The sequence below is a fragment of the Salvelinus alpinus genome, chromosome 21, assembly GCF_045679555.1.
Source record: "Salvelinus alpinus chromosome 21, SLU_Salpinus.1, whole genome shotgun sequence".
In the NCBI taxonomy this organism is placed as follows: Eukaryota; Metazoa; Chordata; class Actinopteri; order Salmoniformes; family Salmonidae; genus Salvelinus; species Salvelinus alpinus.
The window spans coordinates 6962418-6985274 of NC_092106.1; the positions used below are offsets into that span (position 1 = coordinate 6962418).

The 22857-nt window shown below is 43.2% G+C and overlaps 1 protein-coding gene across 1 annotated transcript in view; it reads right to left on the minus strand.

Annotated features, from left to right (window-relative positions):
- The window catches only part of LOC139547710 (egl nine homolog 1-like), a 36846-nt gene that overhangs the window by 7788 nt on the left and 6201 nt on the right, over nucleotides 1-22857 (minus strand). Inside the window, exons 3-4 of the mRNA XM_071356715.1 lie at nucleotides 3981-4100; nucleotides 689-825 (exon numbers count right to left, since the gene is read on the minus strand). Coding sequence (XP_071212816.1) covers nucleotides 689-825; nucleotides 3981-4100 — 257 coding nt within the window. The remainder of the gene's footprint in view (nucleotides 1-688; nucleotides 826-3980; nucleotides 4101-22857) is intronic.

The following is a 22857-nucleotide window of genomic DNA, read 5'->3' on the forward strand; positions in this document are numbered from 1 at the left end:
GCAAATGACCATTGCAACGGTGTTGTATCGAGGTGCTATGTAGCTGCTTCCCACCCGGCAGCTGTACCACATGTCGCTGGAGGGAGTTCATATAGCCAATTTGTTCCATCCCACTTGATTTTACTTAGAGTAGAATAGCAGCCTACACAAGAAGAACTTGTAATACTGCATTGGTAGTAACCATCTGGAAGTCACCATGATACAGTCTAACGTTACTGCTCAACGGGGAGAGTTTGTGTCGTATGCCGGCAACACAACAACACCAAGGCGCACAATGTCCTTTGCTCCCGCTCGACGAGCACTGCTGTCTGGCAGTGAGGAGACGGAAGTAGCTAGATAGCGTAGCCAATATCAGGCCAGAATGACAGGTAAAGCTCTTCTTCTTTGGTTTTCACCAAAACTTTACAACTACGGCATTAACGTCTACAAAAAAAAGAATTCTGAACACTCTCCCAAGTCGCAACTTCGGCAGACAAGTTTCGAATTCTCACGGAACTTTCCACAAGCATAAATTAGCTGGCCGGGAAGGGCTCATCAGGACGACTGATGGAACTGACTGAAAAAAATCCGTTCGTCTCCACTCGACTCTCAGCTGCGCGACATACGTCATCAATTTGGGCACCGAGCGTGTCCGTATATAGCCTTTCTTGTGTGCGTGGCTGCATGTGTGGTCACAGTGGTTACTCACCGTGTAGCGTAGGCTGGCTTAACCTCGTGTGGGTTCCTGCGGTCGGACCAGAAGATGAGCAGACGGTCAAACAGCGGTTCTATGTTGGCCACCACACTCTTCCCCTCTGGATAGATCTGCAGCAGACCTCCTTGAACCTGACCCCATACACACATAGGTTTCCTGTTAGATGCACAGTGTCTTATCCATAGCCTTGAGGTTAGAGAGGCAGGAAAATCTGGTGGGACTCTAAAGTACAGTATATCAGATGTATTTTTTTTTTCACCTTTATTTAACCAGGTAGGCCAGTTGAGAACAAGTTCTCACTTACAACTGCGACCTGGCCAAGATAAAGCAAAGCGGTGCGACAAAAACAACACAGAGTTACACATGGGATAAACAAACGTACAGTCAATAACACAATAGAAAAAAATCTATATACAGTGTGTGCAAATCTAGTAAGATTAGGGAGGTAAGGCAATAAAAAGGCCATGGTGGCGAAGTAAATACAATATAGCAATTAAAACACTGGAATGGTAGAATTGACAGTAGATGAGTGTGCAAAGTAGAAATACTGGGGTGCAAAGGAGCAAAATAAATAAATAAAATAATTACAATTTAGCATTAACACTGGAGTGATAGATGTGCAGATGATGATGTGCAGGTAGAGATACTGCGGTGCAAAAGAGCAAAAATAAATAACATGTGGATGAGGTAGTTGGGTGGCCTTACAGATGAGCTGTGTACAGGTGCAATGATCGGTAAGCTGCTCTGACAGCTGATGCTTAAAGTTAGTGAGGGAGATATAAGTCTCCAGTTTTAGTGATTCTTGCAATTCGTTCCAGTCATTTGCAACAGAATACTGGAAGGAGAGGCGGCCAAAGGAGGAGTTGGCTTTGGGGATGACCAGTGAAATATACCTGCTGGAGCGCGTGCTACGGGTGGGTGTTGCTATGGTGACCAGTGAGCTGAGATAAGGCGGGGCTTTACCTAGCAAAGACTTATAGATGACCTGGAGCCAGTGGGTTTGGCGACGAATATGAAGCGAGTGCCAGCCAACGAGAGCATACAGGTCACAGTGGTGAGTAGTATATGAGGCTTTGGCAAAACGGATGGCACTGTGATAGACTACATCTAATTTGCTGAGTAGAGTGTTGGAGGCTATTTTGTAAATGACATCGCCGAAGTCAAGGATTGGTAGGATAGTCAGTTTTACTAGGGTATGTTTAGCAGCATAAGTGAAGGAGGCTTTATTGCGAAATAGGAAGCCGGTTCTAGATTTAATTTTGGATTAGAGATGCTTAATGTGAGTCTGGAAGGAAGGTTTACAGTATAACCAAACACCTAGGTATTTGTAGTTGTCCACATATTCTCAGTCAGAACCGTCCAGAGTAGTGATGCTAGTCAGGCGGGCGGGTGCGAGCAGCAATGCATTTAGTTTTACTTGCATTTAAGAGCAGTTGGAGGCCACGGAAGGAGTGTTGTATGGCATTGAAGCTCGTCTGGAGGTTTGTAAACACAGTGTCCAAAGAAGAGCCAGAAGTATACAGAATGGTGTCATCTGCGTAGAGGTGGATCAGAGAATCACCAGCAGCAAGAGCGACATCATTGATATATACAGAGAAAAGAGTCGGCCCGAGAATTGAACCCTGTGGCACCCCCATTGAGACTGCCAGAGGTCCGGACAGGACCTCTGGCAGTCCCTCCGATTTGTCCCTCCGAACAGGCCCTCCGATTTGACAGTAGTTGGTGAACCAGGCGAGGCAGTCATTTGAGAAACCAAGGCTGTTGAGTCTGCCGATAAGAATACGGTGATTGACAGAGTCGAAAGCCTTGGCCAGGTCGATGAAGACGGCTGCAGAGTACTGTCTTTTATCGATGGCGGTTATGATATCGTTTAGGACCTTGAGCGTGGCTGAGGTGCACCCATGACCAGCTCGGAAACCAGATTGCATAGCGGAGAAGGTACGGTGGGATTCGAAATGGTCGGTGATCTGTTTGTTAACTTGGCTTTCGAAGACTTTAGAAAGGCAGGGCAGGATAGATATAGGTCTGTAACAGTTTGGGTCGAGAGTGTCTCCCGCTTTGAATAGGGGGATGAGTGCGGCAGCTTTCCAATCTTTAGGGATCTCAGACGATAAGAAAGAGAGGTTGAACAGGCTAGTAATAGGGGTTGCAACAATATTGCGGCGGATAATTTTAGAAAGAGAGGGTCCAAATTGTCTAGCCCAACTTATTTGTAGGGGTCCAGATTTTGCAGCTCTTTCAGAACATCAGCTATCTGGATTTGGGTGAAGGAGGGGGGGAGGGGGGGGGGGGGCTTGAGCAAGTTGCCGTGGGGGGTACAGAGCTGTTGGCCGGGGTAGGGGTAACCAGGTGGAAAGCATGGCCAGCCGTAGAAAAATGCTTATTGAAATGATCGATTATCGTAGATTTATCGGTGGTGACAGTGTTTCCTAGCCTCAGCGCAGTGGGCAGCTGGGATGAGGTGCTCTTATTCTCCATGGACTTTACAGTGTCCCAAAACTTTTTGGAGTTTGTGCTACAGGATGCACATTTCTGTTTGAAAAAGCTAGCCTTTGCTTTCCTAACTGACTGTGTATATTGGTTCCTAACTTCCCTTCAAAGTTGCATATCGCGGGGGCTATCTGATGCTAATGCAGTACGCCACAGGATGTTTTTGTGCTGTTCAAGGGCAGTCAAGTCTGGAGTGAACCAAGGGCTATATCTGTTCTTAGTTCTACATTTTTTTGAATGGGGCATGCTTATTTAAGATGGTGAGGATAGCACTTTTTAAAGAATAACCAGGCATCATCTACTGACGGGATGAGGTCAAAATCCTTCAAGAATACCCGAGCCAGGTCGATTAGAAAGGCCTGCTCGCTGAAGTGTTTTAGGGAGTGTTTGACATTGATGAGGGGTGGTCGTTTGACCGCGGACCCATTACGGACGCAGGCAATGAGGCAGTAATTGCTGAGATTCTGGTTGAAGACAGAGGAGGTGTATTTAGAGGGCAGGTTGGTCAGGATGATATCTATGAGGGTGCCCATGTTTATGGATTTAGGGTTGTACCTGGTAGGTTCCTAGATAATTTGTGTAAGATTGAGGGCTTCTTGCTTCGATTGCAGGACGGCCGGGGTGTTAAGCATATGCCAGTTTAGGTCACCTAACAGTACAAACTTTGAAGATAAATGGGGGGCAATCAATTCACATATGGTGTCCAGGGCACAGCTGGGGGCTGAGGGGGTCTATAACAAGCAGCAACAGCGAGAGACTTATTTCTGGATGTATGAGACTCCATTTTCAATTGTACCTTGACATCCCAGTTCTTGTTGAGATAGTAAATGCAGGTGATGCAGCGGCCGTCACCGTTAGGGTTGTCCACGTGACGGATGTACCCCGTGCCGTTACCTGGGTAACAGGCCACCATAGCCTGAGGAGAGAAGGCAGGGATGTTTAACAGTCGGTTACAGTAAGAACACACACCTCTCAAGACTGCCCTTAAAGAGTGACTGCCCCTAAAAAAAAAAAATCCCCTTAAACTGCATCGATATGAGTCAGAAACATTTATTCTAGTGTCAAAATTGACTACAAATTGTAAATATGATAATTTTGGTTTTAAGGTCAGTCTCGTCTAAAATGGTGTTTGGGACCTCAGTGCGAGTAAATGAAGGTTGGGTTTGGATTACAATTATGTCAACAAATGACACCCCCTTTTGGCAAGCTCCACAGCGCAAATTGCACCTCCGCCTACTTCGCTTTTCTTTATTGAATGGGGCTCGGTTGTTATACCCCCCCCCCAGCCAACCCCTATTGTTTGTATGCCCTGCCGAAGGACCCTATATCATGCAGAATAGGTGGTTGGATTTCATTGGTCCCCAGTGGTGGTGAGTATACTGGTAGCTAGACAGACTGCTGGTTATGTATATTTTGCTAATTATCACCATTCAGGCTGTCTCACAACCGGCCGTGATTGGGAGTCCCATAGGGCGGCGCGCAATTGGCCCAGCGTCGTCCGGGTTTAGCTGGTGTAGGCCATCATTGTAAATAATAATTTGTTCTTAACTTACTTTAGTTAAATAAAGGTAAAATATTATCATCACCAGCATAGCTGACATTAGCTAGATAGCTACCTAACTAGCTAGCTAGCTAACGTTATCCGAGTTGTATTGAGGTAGGTTTTGCCCACGATAACATCATGATCGCGATCATCATGATTGTGATGTTGCCAGATTGACTTTAGATGCAGTATAAGTTTAGCCAGCTAACTAAGATTTAGGCGACCACCGTATTTTAGCTAGCTAACATTATCATTGCTAGCTAGCTATTTTTTGACAAACTTTGCTAAGAGTAATGGCAACATAATGACATCTTATGGCAAAGTTGTTTCCTAGTTATTTACCTACTTAAGCAATGCCATCCTATTTCCATGCCACTCTAAATTTGTGTAATTTAGACTGAACAGTCACATTAGCCTCTGAAGTACAACCCATGTCTAGGGCACACATTCATTTTGGATGCAGCTATGTTGGTACTAACTAGCTAACTCATGTCAACAGTGTACTAACTAGCAGCAACAAACTTCAACCAACCCAGGACTTTAGCAAAACATGTCACAGTTGTTTGCATAGTGTAACGGCGTCACCGGTCTGAATCTAATCCAATCTGCACCCAGTCAGTCTACAAATGTAAAGCTTAGAATTAGCTTCCAGAATGTTTACAAATGAGGGATGATGACAATCGTTGACCCTGTTTTCTCTGTTAGACAAAGTGCACAGCTGGGTGCCAGAGTGATCCCCTGGTCATGGATGGATGCCGGGACCTACCAGAAGGAGCAAAGGTGGGTATCATAACATGTCCAGCAATGTGATTGCAATGGTGTAGCAACCTCCAAAAATCATTTAATTCACTGTTCACTTGCTGTTTTCACAGCTTGTCAGACAAAAATAAAAGTGTGTAATGTGACACCAATACCCTTCTGACACTTCCTCTATTGTTGCCAGTCTCCCTCGACTCAAATGAAAAGGACATGCCATCACGAGGCCTAACTGAACAGTGTTCACAGAAACATGTATGGAGCCAGCACATGGAAACTTGCAAGATGACGTGATGAAGTCCAGACTGACAGACGGGCTTGATACTGATGTCCCTGAATGGACAGAGACCTGGCACTCTGCATTAACATTTTACTAGACAATTTTGACGTTTTGTCTTTTTTTATTATTGAATTGAATGGTGTCAGTCAATATGGGGAGGAAGACATCCTGTGTATTCTGCACCAGGGTCAGGGAACTCATGTTGTATATGGGACACCACAAAGGAAGGTATGACCAGTCTGACATGTTTGCCAAGGTAGCCCCATTACCACCAGACAAAATGCAGATAGGCAGTGTCTTTATCAGCTGGGAATGACAATGAAAGATGAAAGGTGCACATTGTTACACAGTATTAGCAGAACACTGCTTCTATGGCATTATGTAAAGGGTTGTTTATTCTACATCAGTGGTCACAAACCGGGCGATCGCGATCGACTGGTCGATCTTCAAGGCATTCCTAGTCGATCACCAAACATTTCTGTAGAAAAGCCAACAACAAAGGCTTGCGTTCCTTTTTTTGTATTCGTGGTGCGCTATTGGTCGGTAGGTACACTTGATTCAGAAGCCCTGTGAACCGGGTAGGCAAAGTGTTTCCATTTGGAACCATTTCTCGACGGACCGTGTTATCTGTGGCTAAATCGAGTGTGCCTACTGCGCTGGCCAATCGGATAGCCCAAATCACCGTGCCAACAGCTTCAACGACCCCGGCCAGAGCAAAGTTTGATACGGGAGACTGTCAAAGAATACAGCAAAGAGCTGCTGTTTTTATGAGTGAGTTCATGACTAAGTTTTTATTCAGCACAGTCAACACTGTTTTTATTCAACACTATTACAAAACATAAAACGTGCTTCTCCCTACTTCCACTGCAGCGGCAATGAAACGAGTAGTCAAGTGTATCGATAGCCCTGCGTTATTATTATTATTATTATTGTTATTAGCAGCTCGTCGTGTCTATTTTAATAGCAAGGAAAATGTATCTTTGTGGTCACAGGAACAACATGAACTTGTGCATGAGGCAGATGAGGTGCGACTCGAGTTTCGCCATCAGGCGGAAGACGGTGTCCCCTCTTTCTGGTCAGTCTCACCGGAGGAAAGGAAGGTGAGAGCAGGGACCGTGAAAGACGGACCCTCTGCTGCTCCCTCCCTCCGCTGAGACTAACGCTGTGTTCAAAACAACTGGGAACTCGGAAATCTCCGACTTGCGAATTCCGACTTGCGAATCTTTTATTTTGTATTTTTGGGGAGTGATACAATTTATTATCAAAGCTCGAGTTTTGAAATATAATATGGTCAGAGAAGAACAATATTAGCAGGCATATAGTCAATATGCTGTGATCATGTACTGCACAAATCTCATTCCTACAGAACCGTTTTTATTAGGTTAATGTTACATTACAGCGGTAGATCTCGGCTTGCTTTTTGACTATGAAAGGGATCTTGACCCAGAAAAGGCTGTTGACCACTGTTCTACATGGAACTGTTACTACATTTGAAAGTTATCAAAAACACAGTTTAGCATATCTATCTCACCATACATACATCTGCCTGTAGTTATTGAACTCAACCTGCAGGAGAAGTGTTTGTTGTGATTGAGTGGGGAACAGAATAGTCAGCTAGAGATGACATGCAGGAGCTTGCAGGGATTTGTAGTCTTGCATGATGTCTACTTTGATGCTAATTAGCATTTTTGAATCTGAGAGTAAATAGAGCTGAATATACTGATAAAAGTCACCTTGTCCGAGAGAGATTTACATGGTTATCAAATCGTCACGCCAGGGTAAGCCTACACAAAACACAGCCCTTATTTGCAGTGTTTCTAAAATCTCCTATGGCAAAAAAATGAATGGTGGAAAAAACTATTGGAACCATTTCCCTGTTTGATCGCTAGGTTTTATGGGTATTATGACTCATACAGTGGTACTCTATGCTGTGTGTTGGTGGTGGCAAGGACACACCCAAGAAACACCCACATCAAACCATGGCCGACAGCATTTCTTGAGGAGCAAGATAAAAAAAAACTAGGCCAAATCAGAAGGTGTAGTTCCCCTTTAAGACGTAAGGCGCAGTTCCCCTTTAAGACACAAGAATGGGTGTGAAGCACGCACTGCGCTGTGAAACTAAATGCTGTGCCTTTAAGCCACGATGGCCGGGTATGGCAGCCATGTTGCCACCCCCATTCCATTGAGCCTATACCATATCATCCGTGGGCGGATCCCTTTACCCACCAATCAGGTAAGAGGCTTTAGGCGGTGAGCAGTGGCAGTGGTAAGGCTCTGCTGTGTGTACGGTTACTTAACCCCTTCACTGGTGTTCGTAGGGATGAAATTCCACTCCATGGGGAACCATATAGGTTACTGTACTCACTTCACAGTCCCGTGGTTCTGCATAGAGACAGTCAACGTCCCAGTGATTTCTCTGTGACTTAAACACTGTTGTGTAGGCCGGTTACAATTCTACATTACGGGTCACACATTACTATAAACTCTGACTGTTCTAAAAACGTTCATACGGAGAGAGAAATGGGCTACCGTCTTCACAAGACGGTGCTCCAAAACTCTTAACTAGCTGGTCCTGTGGAGGACAGGACAGTGAGCATGTAACTACTCAGCTAATGTTTCAAACTCATCTGTACTGGAATGGAAACAGTCCTTTGAGTATCAGTAGAGTAACAATGGCCTCTGGCTGGCATTTCCCCTGCTCGGCAAGGCTGTACTAAAGCACATCATGTCCATGTGCTTCTCTAGGGATGAGTGTGTCTGAATGGGCTGGGAGTACACATTCCTCCACTGCACGCAACTATGTGAAAAGCTCACTGCCACTAACGCCACGTATCACATAGGCTGCGTTTACACAGGCAGCCCAATTCTGATCCTTTTTTTTCTCCTCTCACTAATTGGTCTTTTGACCAATCAGATCAGCTCTGAAAAAGATCTGATGTGATTGGCGAAAAGACTCATTAGAGGGAACAGAGATCAGAATTGGGCTGCCTGTGTAAACGTAGCCATATTAGCACATCATGTCCAAATCCAATACCACACATGGGTGAACAACCTTTAAATCAATACTAATCCTAATAATAATACTGCGTAACAAAGGCTCTGATTCAACACCTCTAGAGGGGTGGTTTACCGGACACAGATTCTTTTTAACTAGGCAAGTCAGTTAAGAACAAATTCGTATTTACAATGACGGCCTAGGAACAGTGGGTTAACAGATTTTTACCTTGTCAGCTCGGTGATTCGATCTAGCAACCTTCCGGTTACTGGCCCAACGCTCTAACCACTAGGCTACCCGCCGCCCCTGCGCCGGTTCTACGGACACAGATTAACACTAGTCTTGGACTAAAAAGCATTTTCAAAAAGATTCTCAATTGAACTTGCTTTTTAGTCCAGGACTAGTGTTAATCTGTGTCCGTAGAACTGGCCCCAAGTCTTAGTCAGCTCTACAGAAACACACCAAGGTCAGAATACGGCGGATCTGTAGATACACGTCTGCCACACCTACATTTATTAAATTTCCGCCCAAAACGAATAGCAGGTGAATAGCACGCTATCCTCATGCTTAAAGTCAGAATATACACAGAGAAGTGCGTAAACATGTATTTACGTTACGGTCCCCTAGCCTTTGTATCTCTGCTGGGGAGGTTGTTTGGGTCAGGTTGGGTGTGTGTGTGTGTGTGTGTGTGTGTGTGTGTGTGTGTGTGTGTGTGTGTGTGTGTGTGTGTGTGTGTGTGTGTGTGTGTGTGTGTGTGTGTGTGTGTGTGTGTGTGTGTGTGTGTGTGTGTGTAGGAATGTGAGCCATCAGGGTCCCGGTGACGTGGTGTTCCGACCGGGCACTGATACTTTATCACGATACGGGTCAGAACTCATCAGATCCTGGAGAGTACAGTACACCTCATCCTCTCACCGGCTCTAAAACAACAACCTCTTCTCCCTTCGTTTTACTCTCAACTTTCTCTCTTCCTCTCTCGTCTCACTCTCCCACCGCCTCTTCTCTCCGCCTCCCTTTGTTCTCTCTCTCACCTAGTCTTCCCTTCTTCTCTTAATAATGATATCTTCTTTTCTCTCCGTCTTAAACCTTCCCTCTCCTCTCCTCAGTCCCTCCGTAGATCCTTTCAATTCAATTCAATTCAATTCAATTGACTTTATTGACATGGCAAGTTCATTATTACTTACATTGTCAAAGTATACATATCGAAAAATAAAAATCAAATATATATGTATATATATACAAAATATATATATATTTATATATAAATAAATGGTGGGACCAACAGTCTTCTCTCTCTTCCCCTCTCCCAGCCCATCACCGAGTACTAGGGGGAGGAGTAAACACTGGTGAAGAGCGGCGGACTGCGCTCCTCTTTCACTCCAGCTAGGCTCGGTGGCACAAGTATTGGCTCAGTTATCAGCAAACAATGAGGAGCGAGCAGGGGGAGAACACAGTATCATTCAGTGTCACCCCTTGAAGTGGCAAGCCCAGAAGCTTCAATACAGAGTGACGACAAAGTCCTTCACTTTCAAATCCACACAATCCATTACAGTGTCGGTCAGCCTTTTGCATACTGACCGGTGAAAAGCAGCGGAGTCAAACACACACCTCAATAATCAGATCCAGAACAGTCACAGGAAACCAAAAATGACACGCAAATACGCCCATCTGTAGTCAAACCATGAAATCTGGCTCAGTCTCATTATGGAAGAGTGATACAGGCCAAAGTACAAGTGTTCCCTTCTGTCTGTGTGACTCTCTGACCAGCCTGCCGGCCGCCATTGTCTCGCCTCATTACCGCGCGACGCTCACATGCTGTGGGAGTTCATTAACCTCTGACTCCAGCCCGCTGATCTCTACCCTCCAACAAGTCCTGCACGCATGTACACACGTACACACGTACACACGTACACACACACACACACACACACACACACACACACACACACACACACACACACACACACACACACACACACACACACACACACACACACACACACACACACACACACACACACCACACACACACACACACACACACCAGAGCCAGGCCAGAGCTCATCTGAAGGCCCTCCAGGATTCAGAGGACCGACACATGGCCATAATCCAGTGATTTACTGGACTGGGACTGTTGAACGTGGCTACATAATTCAACTGATAACATTGTTGCGTATAACACACAGGACATGAGCTGTAAGTAAGACTTGATTAAGGATTTGGCAAGTGAACAAATACAGTACAATCAGTACAGTAAAAACACTCAGAATAGTCCTGGTTGCTCAAATCTTATGTATTGTGTTTTGACAGATGGGTGTTTGTGTGGGGGGGGGTCGAGGCTCACAGTTAGTCAACGGTGTTCACGCCAGGGTCAGGGTGAGCCCCTAGTGGGCCATGCTGCTTCTGGGAAATGCAACGTCATCAGCACCATGGGCGGTGGTGTTGCATTGTGGGAAAGAAATGAATGATGAAAAATCCCACCGTCTCCATTCACTCTGCTCTGTTGCTAAGCAATCAGTGTCAAGGGCACAGAGAAATGCTGGTAAACATTTATATGTCGCCAAGCGCTTCCAGCGGGCTTCCAGAAGGTTTTAGTCGCTAACAGTCACATCCTCTAACCTCGCGTCCTCTAACCTCGCTCATTAACCGTACAAAAATGTCAACGGAACAAAAAGGGAAAAGCACTATCGAGGTAGATTTACAGCCAATAGATGTTTGATGCATGCACTGACCCACTGTATGTATTAGTGTGTAGTCTTTTACAAGTCGTCTTTCTTGGCCTGAGAGCACGTGCAACTGTTGCAGTCTTGATGACCCTACTTAACCACAATTAACATGTACCGTGCCACAGCACAGCCCTAGCCTGGAGGACATACACACACACACACACCACACACACACACACACACACACACACACACACACACACACACACACACACACACACACACACACACACACACACACACACACACACACACACACACACACACACACACACACACACACACACACACAGCTGAAAACAAAGTTATTGTACACCAGCGCTCACATAGACATGAGACAGTCCAAACCAGAGCTCGTTCAGTTCTAAGCCAGTAGTCAACCAGAAGTGTAAGAGTCAGTCAAACCGGCATACGAATGTCACAAACGCCGTCACGGACAACGGCATCCCAGTCGCTCTCCTCTCCTGTTGCTCCCAGCCCCGAGTCAGTCAAACAGCGTGACGACAAGCGTGACCCGACGTGTCGCGATCATATCAGCCTTCTTCAATCTCTCTGCGCTTCCTTGCCAATCTAATGGGCACCACTGGCACCAGCATTAATGCCCTAATAGCGCTGCCTCCTGTCTCAGCCCGCATGCCTGCCTGCCAAGATGAAGGCCAGAGAGAGAGAGAACAGGCTGTTCCTGGAAAGGAAAATAAAGGGCTGAGCACGCAGGCATAGCATTCTGCCAGCAGATAAGAGGCATGGAGGACAGAGGCAGGAGGGGGGCAGGGCTGAACAAATACAGGGCCTGATGCCGGCGAGACAGACACACAGACAGGAGAGACCATCAGGGTAGTGCTACGCTAACTAGCTAGCACTGGGATAGGTTGGTGTGTTCTGGGCTGGGATGGGCTGGGGATTTGCCAGGCTGAGTTTAGCTGAAGTGGGCCTGTGTGAGTTATACTGGACTGGGCTGAGGTGAGCGGTGCTGGCGAATTCCGCGTCGATCAGACAGTGATAAATGTCAGACTGGGGTGAACTCTGTGTGCTCCGCTGGCCTGTGTATTTCCTGATGAGTCAGACGGAGCCTCACTGGGTTCTATGGTTCTCTGTGGACCTACTGTAAGCCGTCTGTCTCGGGCCTGAATAACCAGCTGAGCTGACACGGACATAAGTTGATGAAGTAATGCGCCATGACCGTCTGAATTCTTGAAAATAGGAAAAGAATAGGAGTGCACTGTTACAGGTTTATTTCTAGTGATGGAAACTATTGGATATTCAACCATTACATCGAATTATATTTCCATCCTTCTCCTCACCTCTCGAATCTTATATCCATCTTCTCAAAGTTTCCATACTAAAATCAACTCCTATCACTTTCCCAGTGTATACTTGTTAATATGTCAAGTGTCAAGCAGATAAAAACTGATCAGCCTTGATGATGTGTGTGAGGCTTGAGGGTGTGTGTGTGTGAGGCTTGAGGGTGTGTGTGTGTGAGCGCGCTTCCCCCGGTAACATGGCAAAGCAGTCATTTACACTATGTACACTCTCTATTTAAACGTTCCGACACTGTCTCCCCTGCCCTGTACATCAAAACATCACACTAACCACCAGTGACCCCGCATGCAAACACATACCCAACCAAGCCAGCTTACTGTCGGCAACATCTTGAGATCGCGCGCAAACAAACACAATCTAAAACGCACAGGCATTCACACACTAACACCGTGACAAACAGTGACACACAATGTCAAACCCAAAATGGAATTCATTTTGGCCAGTGCTCTCTGTATGTGAGAATCACTTGAAAAAAAGGTGGGTGCATGTTTAGCAAAGGACACCAAACCAGATTCCCGGACTGCCCTCAGAGTCCGTATGAGTCATCAACCCCCGCTGTGCAATTCTCCAAAACAAGATGAGATCACACGAACCAGGCCCATCCAAAGCCTATTCTCCCTGGAGAAACAACAAGCACTAAAATCTCCTAGGAGGCCACCCAGAGAAAAGTAAATACTCTTTAAAACTATTTTTGCATTCAAGTGCAATGGTTACATTATCCTTCAGCCTTCTGTAAACGGAATGGGTAAGGACAGAAAGTGAGAGCAGTGTGATCCTCTCAGTACCTTAAAGCCTAGATGAATCTCTCATCATTTGGATTCAGATATCTCTTTGTCTTAGCAGCTAGCTTGGTACTGCACCGTGTGTGCTAGTTGCTAGCATCTCCCTGGCTGATCCTGTGTGCAGCAGCGTGGCTGACTCTCTGGGAGGGGCATCTGAGGGCACGCTGCACCAGACACTCCTTATGATACGGCTGCCGCATCGCGCTCAATCTACCCCTCTTTACCTCCTCTCATCTCACGCCTTCGATAAGCACATCCATCTCTCCCTACCTAACATATCTCCCTCTTCCTTCTCTTCATCGACTACTACTCTCTCTCTCTCTATCCATCCCTCTCTATCCACCGCTCTTTCTCTCCGCCTCTTTCTGGCGATATGCCGGCGCTGCTGAGTTGTGCTTGGATCCAGCTTGAGCTGGTGTGTGTTTGCCCGAGTACGCATTGGGTTGAGCTCTAGCTGGTGCTATTGGTGGCATTAGTCTGGGCGCACACACACACACACACACACACACACACACACACACACACACACACACACACACACACACACACACACACACACACACACACACACACACACACACACACACACACACACACACACACACACACACACACACACACTGCAGTGCTATGCTCTGTATGGTCCCGTTACCAAGGAAACGGAGGGGAAATAGTTTGGCAGACAAGCTAGAGAGGGGCTGATAAGACGCAGGAGAAAGGGAGTGGGAGAGAGAACAGAAAGAGAGAAGGGGGGGAGAGGGAACAATGAGAAAGAAGGACAAGGGAAAGAATATACAACTATAGAGAGAAACCATAGCGGGGGACATAGCCTACCGTCTATATGGTTCAGTAAGTACTATTACAGATCGGAGCTAGGTACACATCGACATATGAAAAGGAAAGCAAGTTTCAGATTGGGTAAATGTGTATATATTTTGTTGTGATTCTGTTGTGATTTAAAAACCAATGAATAAAAAGTATTAAAAGCTACAATATGTAACTGTTTGGGAGACCTGACTAAATTCACATTGAAATGTGAGTTATAGATCTGTCATTCTCATTGCAAGCAGGTCTAAGAAACGGTAGATCTGTTCTATGTGCGCTATTTCTATGCTTCTCTTAAATTTAATTTAGCTTTTTTTTTTTTTTTACTTTCGGTTTTGTGCACCAGCTTCAAACAGCTGAAAATACAATATTTTTGGTTATTGAAAAGATATTTCACAGCGGTTTAGATGGAACAATGATGCTCCACACTATAAATTGCTTGTTTTGTCACAAACTTAATATAGGCAAACAAGTTCTGCATATTGCACCTTTTTGTTTCTTCTTCTATGCCCTGCCGTTCAAAAGTTCGGGGTCACATAGGAATTCTTGTTTTTGTCCATTAAAATAACATCAAATTGATCCGAAATACAGTGTAGACATGGTTAATGTTGTAAATGAGTATTGTAGCTGGAAACGGCTGATTTTTTTATGGAATATCTACATAGGCGTACAGAGGCCCATTATCAGCAACCATCACTCCTGTGTTCCAACGGCACGTTGTGTTAGCTAATCCAAGTTTATCTTTTCAAAAGGCTAATTGATCATTAGAAAATCTTTTGCAATTATGTTAACACAGCTGAAAACTGTTGTTCTGATTTAAAGAAGCAATACAACTGGCCTTCTTTAGACTAGTTGAGTATCTGGAGCATCAGCTTTTGTGGGTTCAATTAAAGGTTCAAAATGTCCAGAAACAAAGACCTTTCTTCTGAAACTCGTCAGTATATTCTTGTTCTGAGAAATGAAGGCTATTCCATGCGAGAAATTGCCAAGAAACTGAAGATATCGTACAGCGCTGTGTACTACTCCCTTCACAGAACAGCGCAGACTGGCTCTAACCAGAATAGAAAGAGGAGTGGGAGGCCCCGGTGCACAACTGAGCAAGAGGACAAGTACATTAGAGTGTCTATTTTGAGAAACAGACGCCTCACAAGTCCTCAACTGGCAGCTTCATTAAATAGTACCCGCAAAACACCAGTCTCAACGTCAACAGTGAAGAGGCGACTCCGGGATGCTGGCCTTCTAGGCAGAGTTGCAAAGAAAAAGTAACATCTCAGACTGGCCAATAAAAATAAAAGATTAAGATGGGCAAAAGAACAGACACTAGACAGAGGAACTCTGCCTAGAAGGCCAGCATCCCGGAGTCTACTTTGGAAAAAGTACTTGTGCCATGCACAATAATTGTTTACAGACAGATTATTTAATCTATAATTCACTGTATCACAATTTCAGTGGGTCAGAAGTTTACATAAACTAAGCTAACTGTGCCTTTAAACAGCTTGGAAAATTCCAGAAAATTACGGCATGGCTTTAGAAGCTTCAGATAGGCTAATTGACATAATTTGAGTCAATTGGAGGTGTACCTGTGGATGTATTTCAAGGCCTACCTTCAAACGTTGCTTGACATTATGGGAAAATCAAAAGAAATCAACCAAGACCTCAGAAACAAAATTGTAGACCTCCACAAGTCTGGTTCATCCTTGGGAGCAATTTCCAAACACCTGAAGATACCATGTTCATCTGTACAAACAATAGTACGCAAGTATAAACACCATGGGACCACGCAGCCGTCATACCGCTCAAGAAGGAGACGCGTTCTGTCTCCTAGAGATTAATGTACTTTGGTGCGAAAAGGGCAAAGCAATCCCAGAACAGCAAAGGACCTTGTGAAGATGCTGGAGGAAACAAGTACAAAAGTATCTATATCCACAGTAGAACGAGTCCTATATCAACATAACTTGAAAGGCTGCTCAGCAAGGAAGAACCCACTGCTTCAAAACCGCCATAAAAAAGCCAGACTACGGTTTGCAACTGCACATGGGGACAAAGATCGTACTTTTTGGAGAAATGTCCTCTGGTCTGATGAAACAAAAATTTAACTGTTTGGCCATAATGACCATCGTTATGTTTGGAAGAAAAAGGGGGAGGCTTGCAAGCCCAAGAACACCATCCCAACCGTGAAGCACGGGGGTGGCAGAATCATGTTCTGCGGGTTCTTTGCTGCAGGAGGGACTGGTGCACTTCACAAAATAGATGGCATCATGAGGAGGAAAATTATGTGGATATATTGAAGCAACATCTCAAGACTTCAGTCAGGAAGTTAAATGGGTCTTCCAAATGGACAATGACCCCAAGCATACTTCCAAAGTTGTGGCAAAATGGCTTAAGGACAACAAAGTCAAGGTATTGGAGTGGCCATCACAAAGCCCTGACCTCAATCCTAAAGAAAGTTTGTTGGCAGAACTGAAAAAGCTGGTGCGAGCAAGGAGGCCTACAAGCCTGACTCAGTTACACCAGCTCTGTCAGGAGGAATAGGCCAAAATTCACCCAACTTATTGTGGGAAGCTTGTGGAAGGCTACCCGAAACGTTTGACCCAAGTTAAACAATTTAAAGACAATGCTACCAAATACTAATTGAGTGTATGTAAACTTCTGACGCACTGGGAATGTGATGAAAGAAATAAAAGCTGAAAGAAATAATTCTCTACTATTATTCTGACATTTCACATTCTTAAAATAAAAGTGGTGATCCTAACTGACCTAAAACAGGGAATGTTTACTAGGATTAAATGTCAGGAATTGTGAAAAGCTGAGTTTAAATGTATTTGGCTGAGGTGTATGTAAACTTCCGACTTCAACTGTATATTAGAGAGAATAGAACTGCTGGTACAATGGCCTTGTAATTTAGCAGCACACCTCCCTCCCTTTCTGTTCCTCAGTCTAACCTTTGCCTCACCCACCCCCTCAATTGATTCCTTGATCTATGACTCATTCCTACTGTTCTATCGACTTCGACTACACTATTTAACACACATCAAGGACATTATTTCCATTCAAGATGGCACAGTATGCCAAAGCTAGATTAGAGGAGTTGGGTATGAAACATGTAGGCTGCAACATTGGCTTGAGACTCAACTAACCCATTTACCATCAGCTGCCTGCCTGCCACACTTATGGAGCAGAGCAAGCATAACATTTGACCTAGAAGCATAATAGTCAGTTCCATGACAGAGGAGCAAAGGGCCGATGTCTGGGAGAGTGACGTCTCTGTTAAAACACATGGTGTCTGGGTATTACACAAAGTACATCACTGTGGGAGTAAGGTGTCTCTCTTTACTTCTCCGACTGGGTCACCTCACAGCACACACACACGCGGCTGGTATTGACTGCAGCTCAGGTGAGGTGTAGATCCCAAAATGTATTCTGACAGCTCCTACCCACTGAACACTGGAACTGGTGCTACCCCTCACATCTCTACTGCACACACACACTGTGAACCCTGGAACTGGTGCCCTGTTCGCACGCTAGCCTAAATCCACAACTACTGCAGTACCACTACGACAACTACCACTACTACTACCCTACATTACAACTGGGCAATTCCACGGTGAGAAAATTACACTGAGACTCGAAAATGTACGCCAAACAAAAAACATTGAAGACTTCTTTGAACAATTTACACAGTAAATCAATAAAAAACACATTTACAGGAAAAACTGTGCCGATGCAGAGCTTGATAACAGAGCTACGGTAAAATCCCAGTTTTTTTCCGGTTACCAAACTTTGTATCGGCACAGTTTTTCATGTAATGCGTTTTTGTAAAACTTTCTGCATGAAATGTTCCTAAGTAAAGTTTGAAACCAATGGTATTTGTTTGGTATACATTTTAAAGGGAAAATGTGAGTCTCAGCATAATTGCCTTACCATGGAATTGCCAAACTACTACCACTATTAAGACTACAACTACCTCAACTATTACTACCCTACAGTACATTACAGCTACTACCACTATTAAGACTACAACTACCACAACTATTACTACCCTACAGTACATTACAGCTACTACCACTATTAAGACTACAACTACCTCAACTATTACTACCCTACAGTACATTACAGCTACTACCACTATTAAGACTACAACTACCTCAACTATTACTACCCTACAGTACATTACAGCTACTACTACTATTAAGACTACAACTACCACAACTATTACTACCCTACAGTACATTACAGCTACTACTACTATTAAGACTACAACTACCACAACTATTACTACCCTACAGTACATTACAGCTACTACCACTATTAAGACTACAACTACCTCAACTATTACTACCCTACAGTACATTACAGCTACTACCACTATTAAGACTACAACTACCTCAACTATTACTACCCTACAGTACATTACAGCTACTAGTACTATTAAGACTACAACTACCACAACTATTACTACCCTACAGTACATTACAGCTACTACCACTATTAAGACTACAACTACCTCAACTATTACTACCCTACAGTACATTACAGCTACTACTACTATTAAGACTACAACTACCACAACTATTACTACCCTACAGTACATTACAGCTACTACTACTATTAAGACTACAACTACCACAACTATTACTACCCTACAGTACATTACAGCTACTACCACTATTAAGACTACAACTACCTCAACTATTACTACCCTACAGTACATTACAGCTACTACTACTATTAAGACTACAACTACCACAACTATTACTACCCTACAGTACATTACAGCTACTACCACTATTAAGACTACAACTACCACAACTATTACTACCCTACAGTACATTACAGCTACTACTACTATTAAGACTACAACTACCACAACTATTACTACCCTACAGTACATTACAGCTACTACTACTATTAAGACTACAACTACCACAACTATTACTACCCTACAGTACATTACAGCTACTACTACTATTAAGACTACAACTACCACAACTATTACTACCCTACAGTACAGTACAGCTACTACTACTATTAAGACTACAACTACCTCAACAATTACTACCCTACAGTACATTACAGCTACTACTACTATTAAGACTACAACTACCACAACTATTACTACCCTACAGTACATTACAGCTACTACTACTATTAAGACTACAACTACCACAACTATTACTACCCTACAGTACATTACAGCTACTACTACTATTAAGACTACAACTACCACAACTATTACTACCCTACAGTACATTACAGCTACTACTACTATTAAGACTACAACTACCACAACTATTACTACCCTACAGTACATTACAGCTACTACTACTATTAAGACTACAACTACCTCAACTATTACTACCCTACATTACATTACAGCTACTACTACTATTAAGACTACAACTACCACAACTATTACTACCCTACAGTACATTACAGCTACTACCACTATTAAGACTACAACTACCACAACTATTACTACCCTACAGTACATTACAGCTACTACCACTATTAAGACTACAACTACCACAACTATTACTACCATACAGTACATTACAGCTACTACGACTATTAAGACTACAACTACCACAACTATTACTACCCTACAGTACATTACAGCTACTACAACTATTAAGACTACAACTACCACAACTATTACGACCCTACAGTACATTACAGCTACTACCACTATTAAGACTACAACTACCACAACTATTACTACCCTACAGTACATTACAGCTACTACTACTATTAAGACTACAACTACCACAACTATTACTACCCTACAGTACATTACAGCTACTACTACTATTAAGACTACAACTACCACAACTATTACTACCCTACAGTACATTACAGCTACTACTACTATTAAGACTACAACTACCACAACTATTACTACCCTACAGTACATTACAGCTACTACTACTATTAAGACTACAACTACCACAACTATTACTACCCTACAGTACATTACAGCTACTACCACTATTAAGACTACAACTACCACAACTATTACTACCCTACAGTACATTACAGCTACTACCACTATTAAGACTACAACTACCACAACTATTACTACCCTACAGTACATTACAGCTACTACTACTATTAAGACTACAACTACCACAACTATTACTACCCTACAGTACATTACAGCTACTACAACTATTAAGACTACAACTACCACAACTATTACTACCCTACAGTACATTACAGCTACTACTACTATTAAGACTACAACTACCACAACTATTACTACCCTACAGTACATTACAGCTACTACTACTATTAAGACTACAACTACCACAACTATTACTACCCTACATTACATTACAGCTACTACTACTATTAAGACTACAACTACCACAACTATTACTACCCTACAGTACATTACAGCAACTACCACAACTATTACTACCCTACAGTACATTACAGCTACTACTACTATTAAGACTACAACTACAGCAGACTACAGCAGATTATATCAAAGCGACTTACAGTCAACACATAGGGTTATATTCAGTATAATGTAATGTATTTGGCTGAGGTGTATGTAAACTTCCGACTTCAACTGTATATTAGAGAGAATAGAACTGCTGGTACAATGGCCTTGTAATTTAGCAGCACACCTCCCTCCCTTTCTGTTCCTCAGTCTAACCTTTGCCTCACCCACCCCCTCAATTGATTCCTTGATCTATGACTACAACTACCTCAACAATTACTACCCTACAGTACATTACAGCTACTACTACTATTAAGACTACAACTACCACAACTATTACTACCCTACAGTACATTACAGCTACTACTACTATTAAGACTACAACTACCACAACTATTACTACCCTACAGTACATTACAGCTACTACTACTATTAAGACTACAACTACCACAACTATTACTACCCTACAGTACATTACAGCTACTACTACTATTAAGACTACAACTACCTCAACTATTACTACCCTACATTACATTACAGCTACTACTACTATTAAGACTACAACTACCACAACTATTACTACCCTACAGTACATTACAGCTACTACCACTATTAAGACTACAACTACCACAACTATTACTACCCTACAGTACATTACAGCTACTACCACTATTAAGACTACAACTACCACAACTATTACTACCATACAGTACATTACAGCTACTACGACTATTAAGACTACAACTACCACAACTATTACTACCCTACAGTACATTACAGCTACTACTACTATTAAGACTACAACTACCACAACTATTACTACCCTACAGTACATTACAGCTACTACCACTATTAAGACTACAACTACCACAACTATTACTACCCTACAGTACATTACAGCTACTACTACTATTAAGACTACAACTACCACAACTATTACTACCCTACAGTACATTACAGCTACTACTACTATTAAGACTACAACTACCACAACTATTACTACCCTACAGTACATTACAGCTAATACTACTATTAAGACTACAACTACCACAACTATTACTACCCTACAGTACATTACAGCTACTACTACTATTAAGACTACAACTACCACAACTATTACTACCCTACAGTACATTACAGCTACTACCACTATTAAGACTACAACTACCACAACTATTACTACCCTACAGTACATTACAGCTACTACTACTATTAAGACTACAACTACCACAACTATTACTACCCTACAGTACATTACAGCTACTACCACTATTAAGACTACAACTACCACAACTATTACTACCCTACAGTACATTACAGCTACTACTACTATTAAGACTACAACTACCACAACTATTACTACCCTACATTACATTACAGCTACTACCACTATTAAGACTACAACTACCACAACTATTACTACCATACAGTACATTACAGCTACTACGACTATTAAGACTACAACTACCACAACTATTACTACCCTACAGTACATTACAGCTACTACAACTATTAAGACTACAGCTACCACAACTGTTACTACCCTACAGTACATTACAGCTACTACCACTATTAAGACTACAACTACCACAACTATTACTACCCTACAGTACATTACAGCTACTACTACTATTAAGACTACAACTACCACAACTATTACTACCCTACAGTACATTACAGCTACTACCACTATTAAGACTACAACTACCACAACTATTACTACCCTACAGTACATTACAGCTACTACTACTATTAAGACTACAACTACCACAACTATTACTACCCTACAGTACATTACAGCTACTACCACTATTAAGACTACAACTACCACAACTATTACTACCCTACAGTACATTACAGCTACTACTACTATTAAGACTACAACTACCACAACTATTACTACCCTACAGTACATTACAGCTACTACTACTATTAAGACTACAACTACCACAACTATTACTACCCTACAGTACATTACAGCTACTACTACTATTAAGACTACAACTA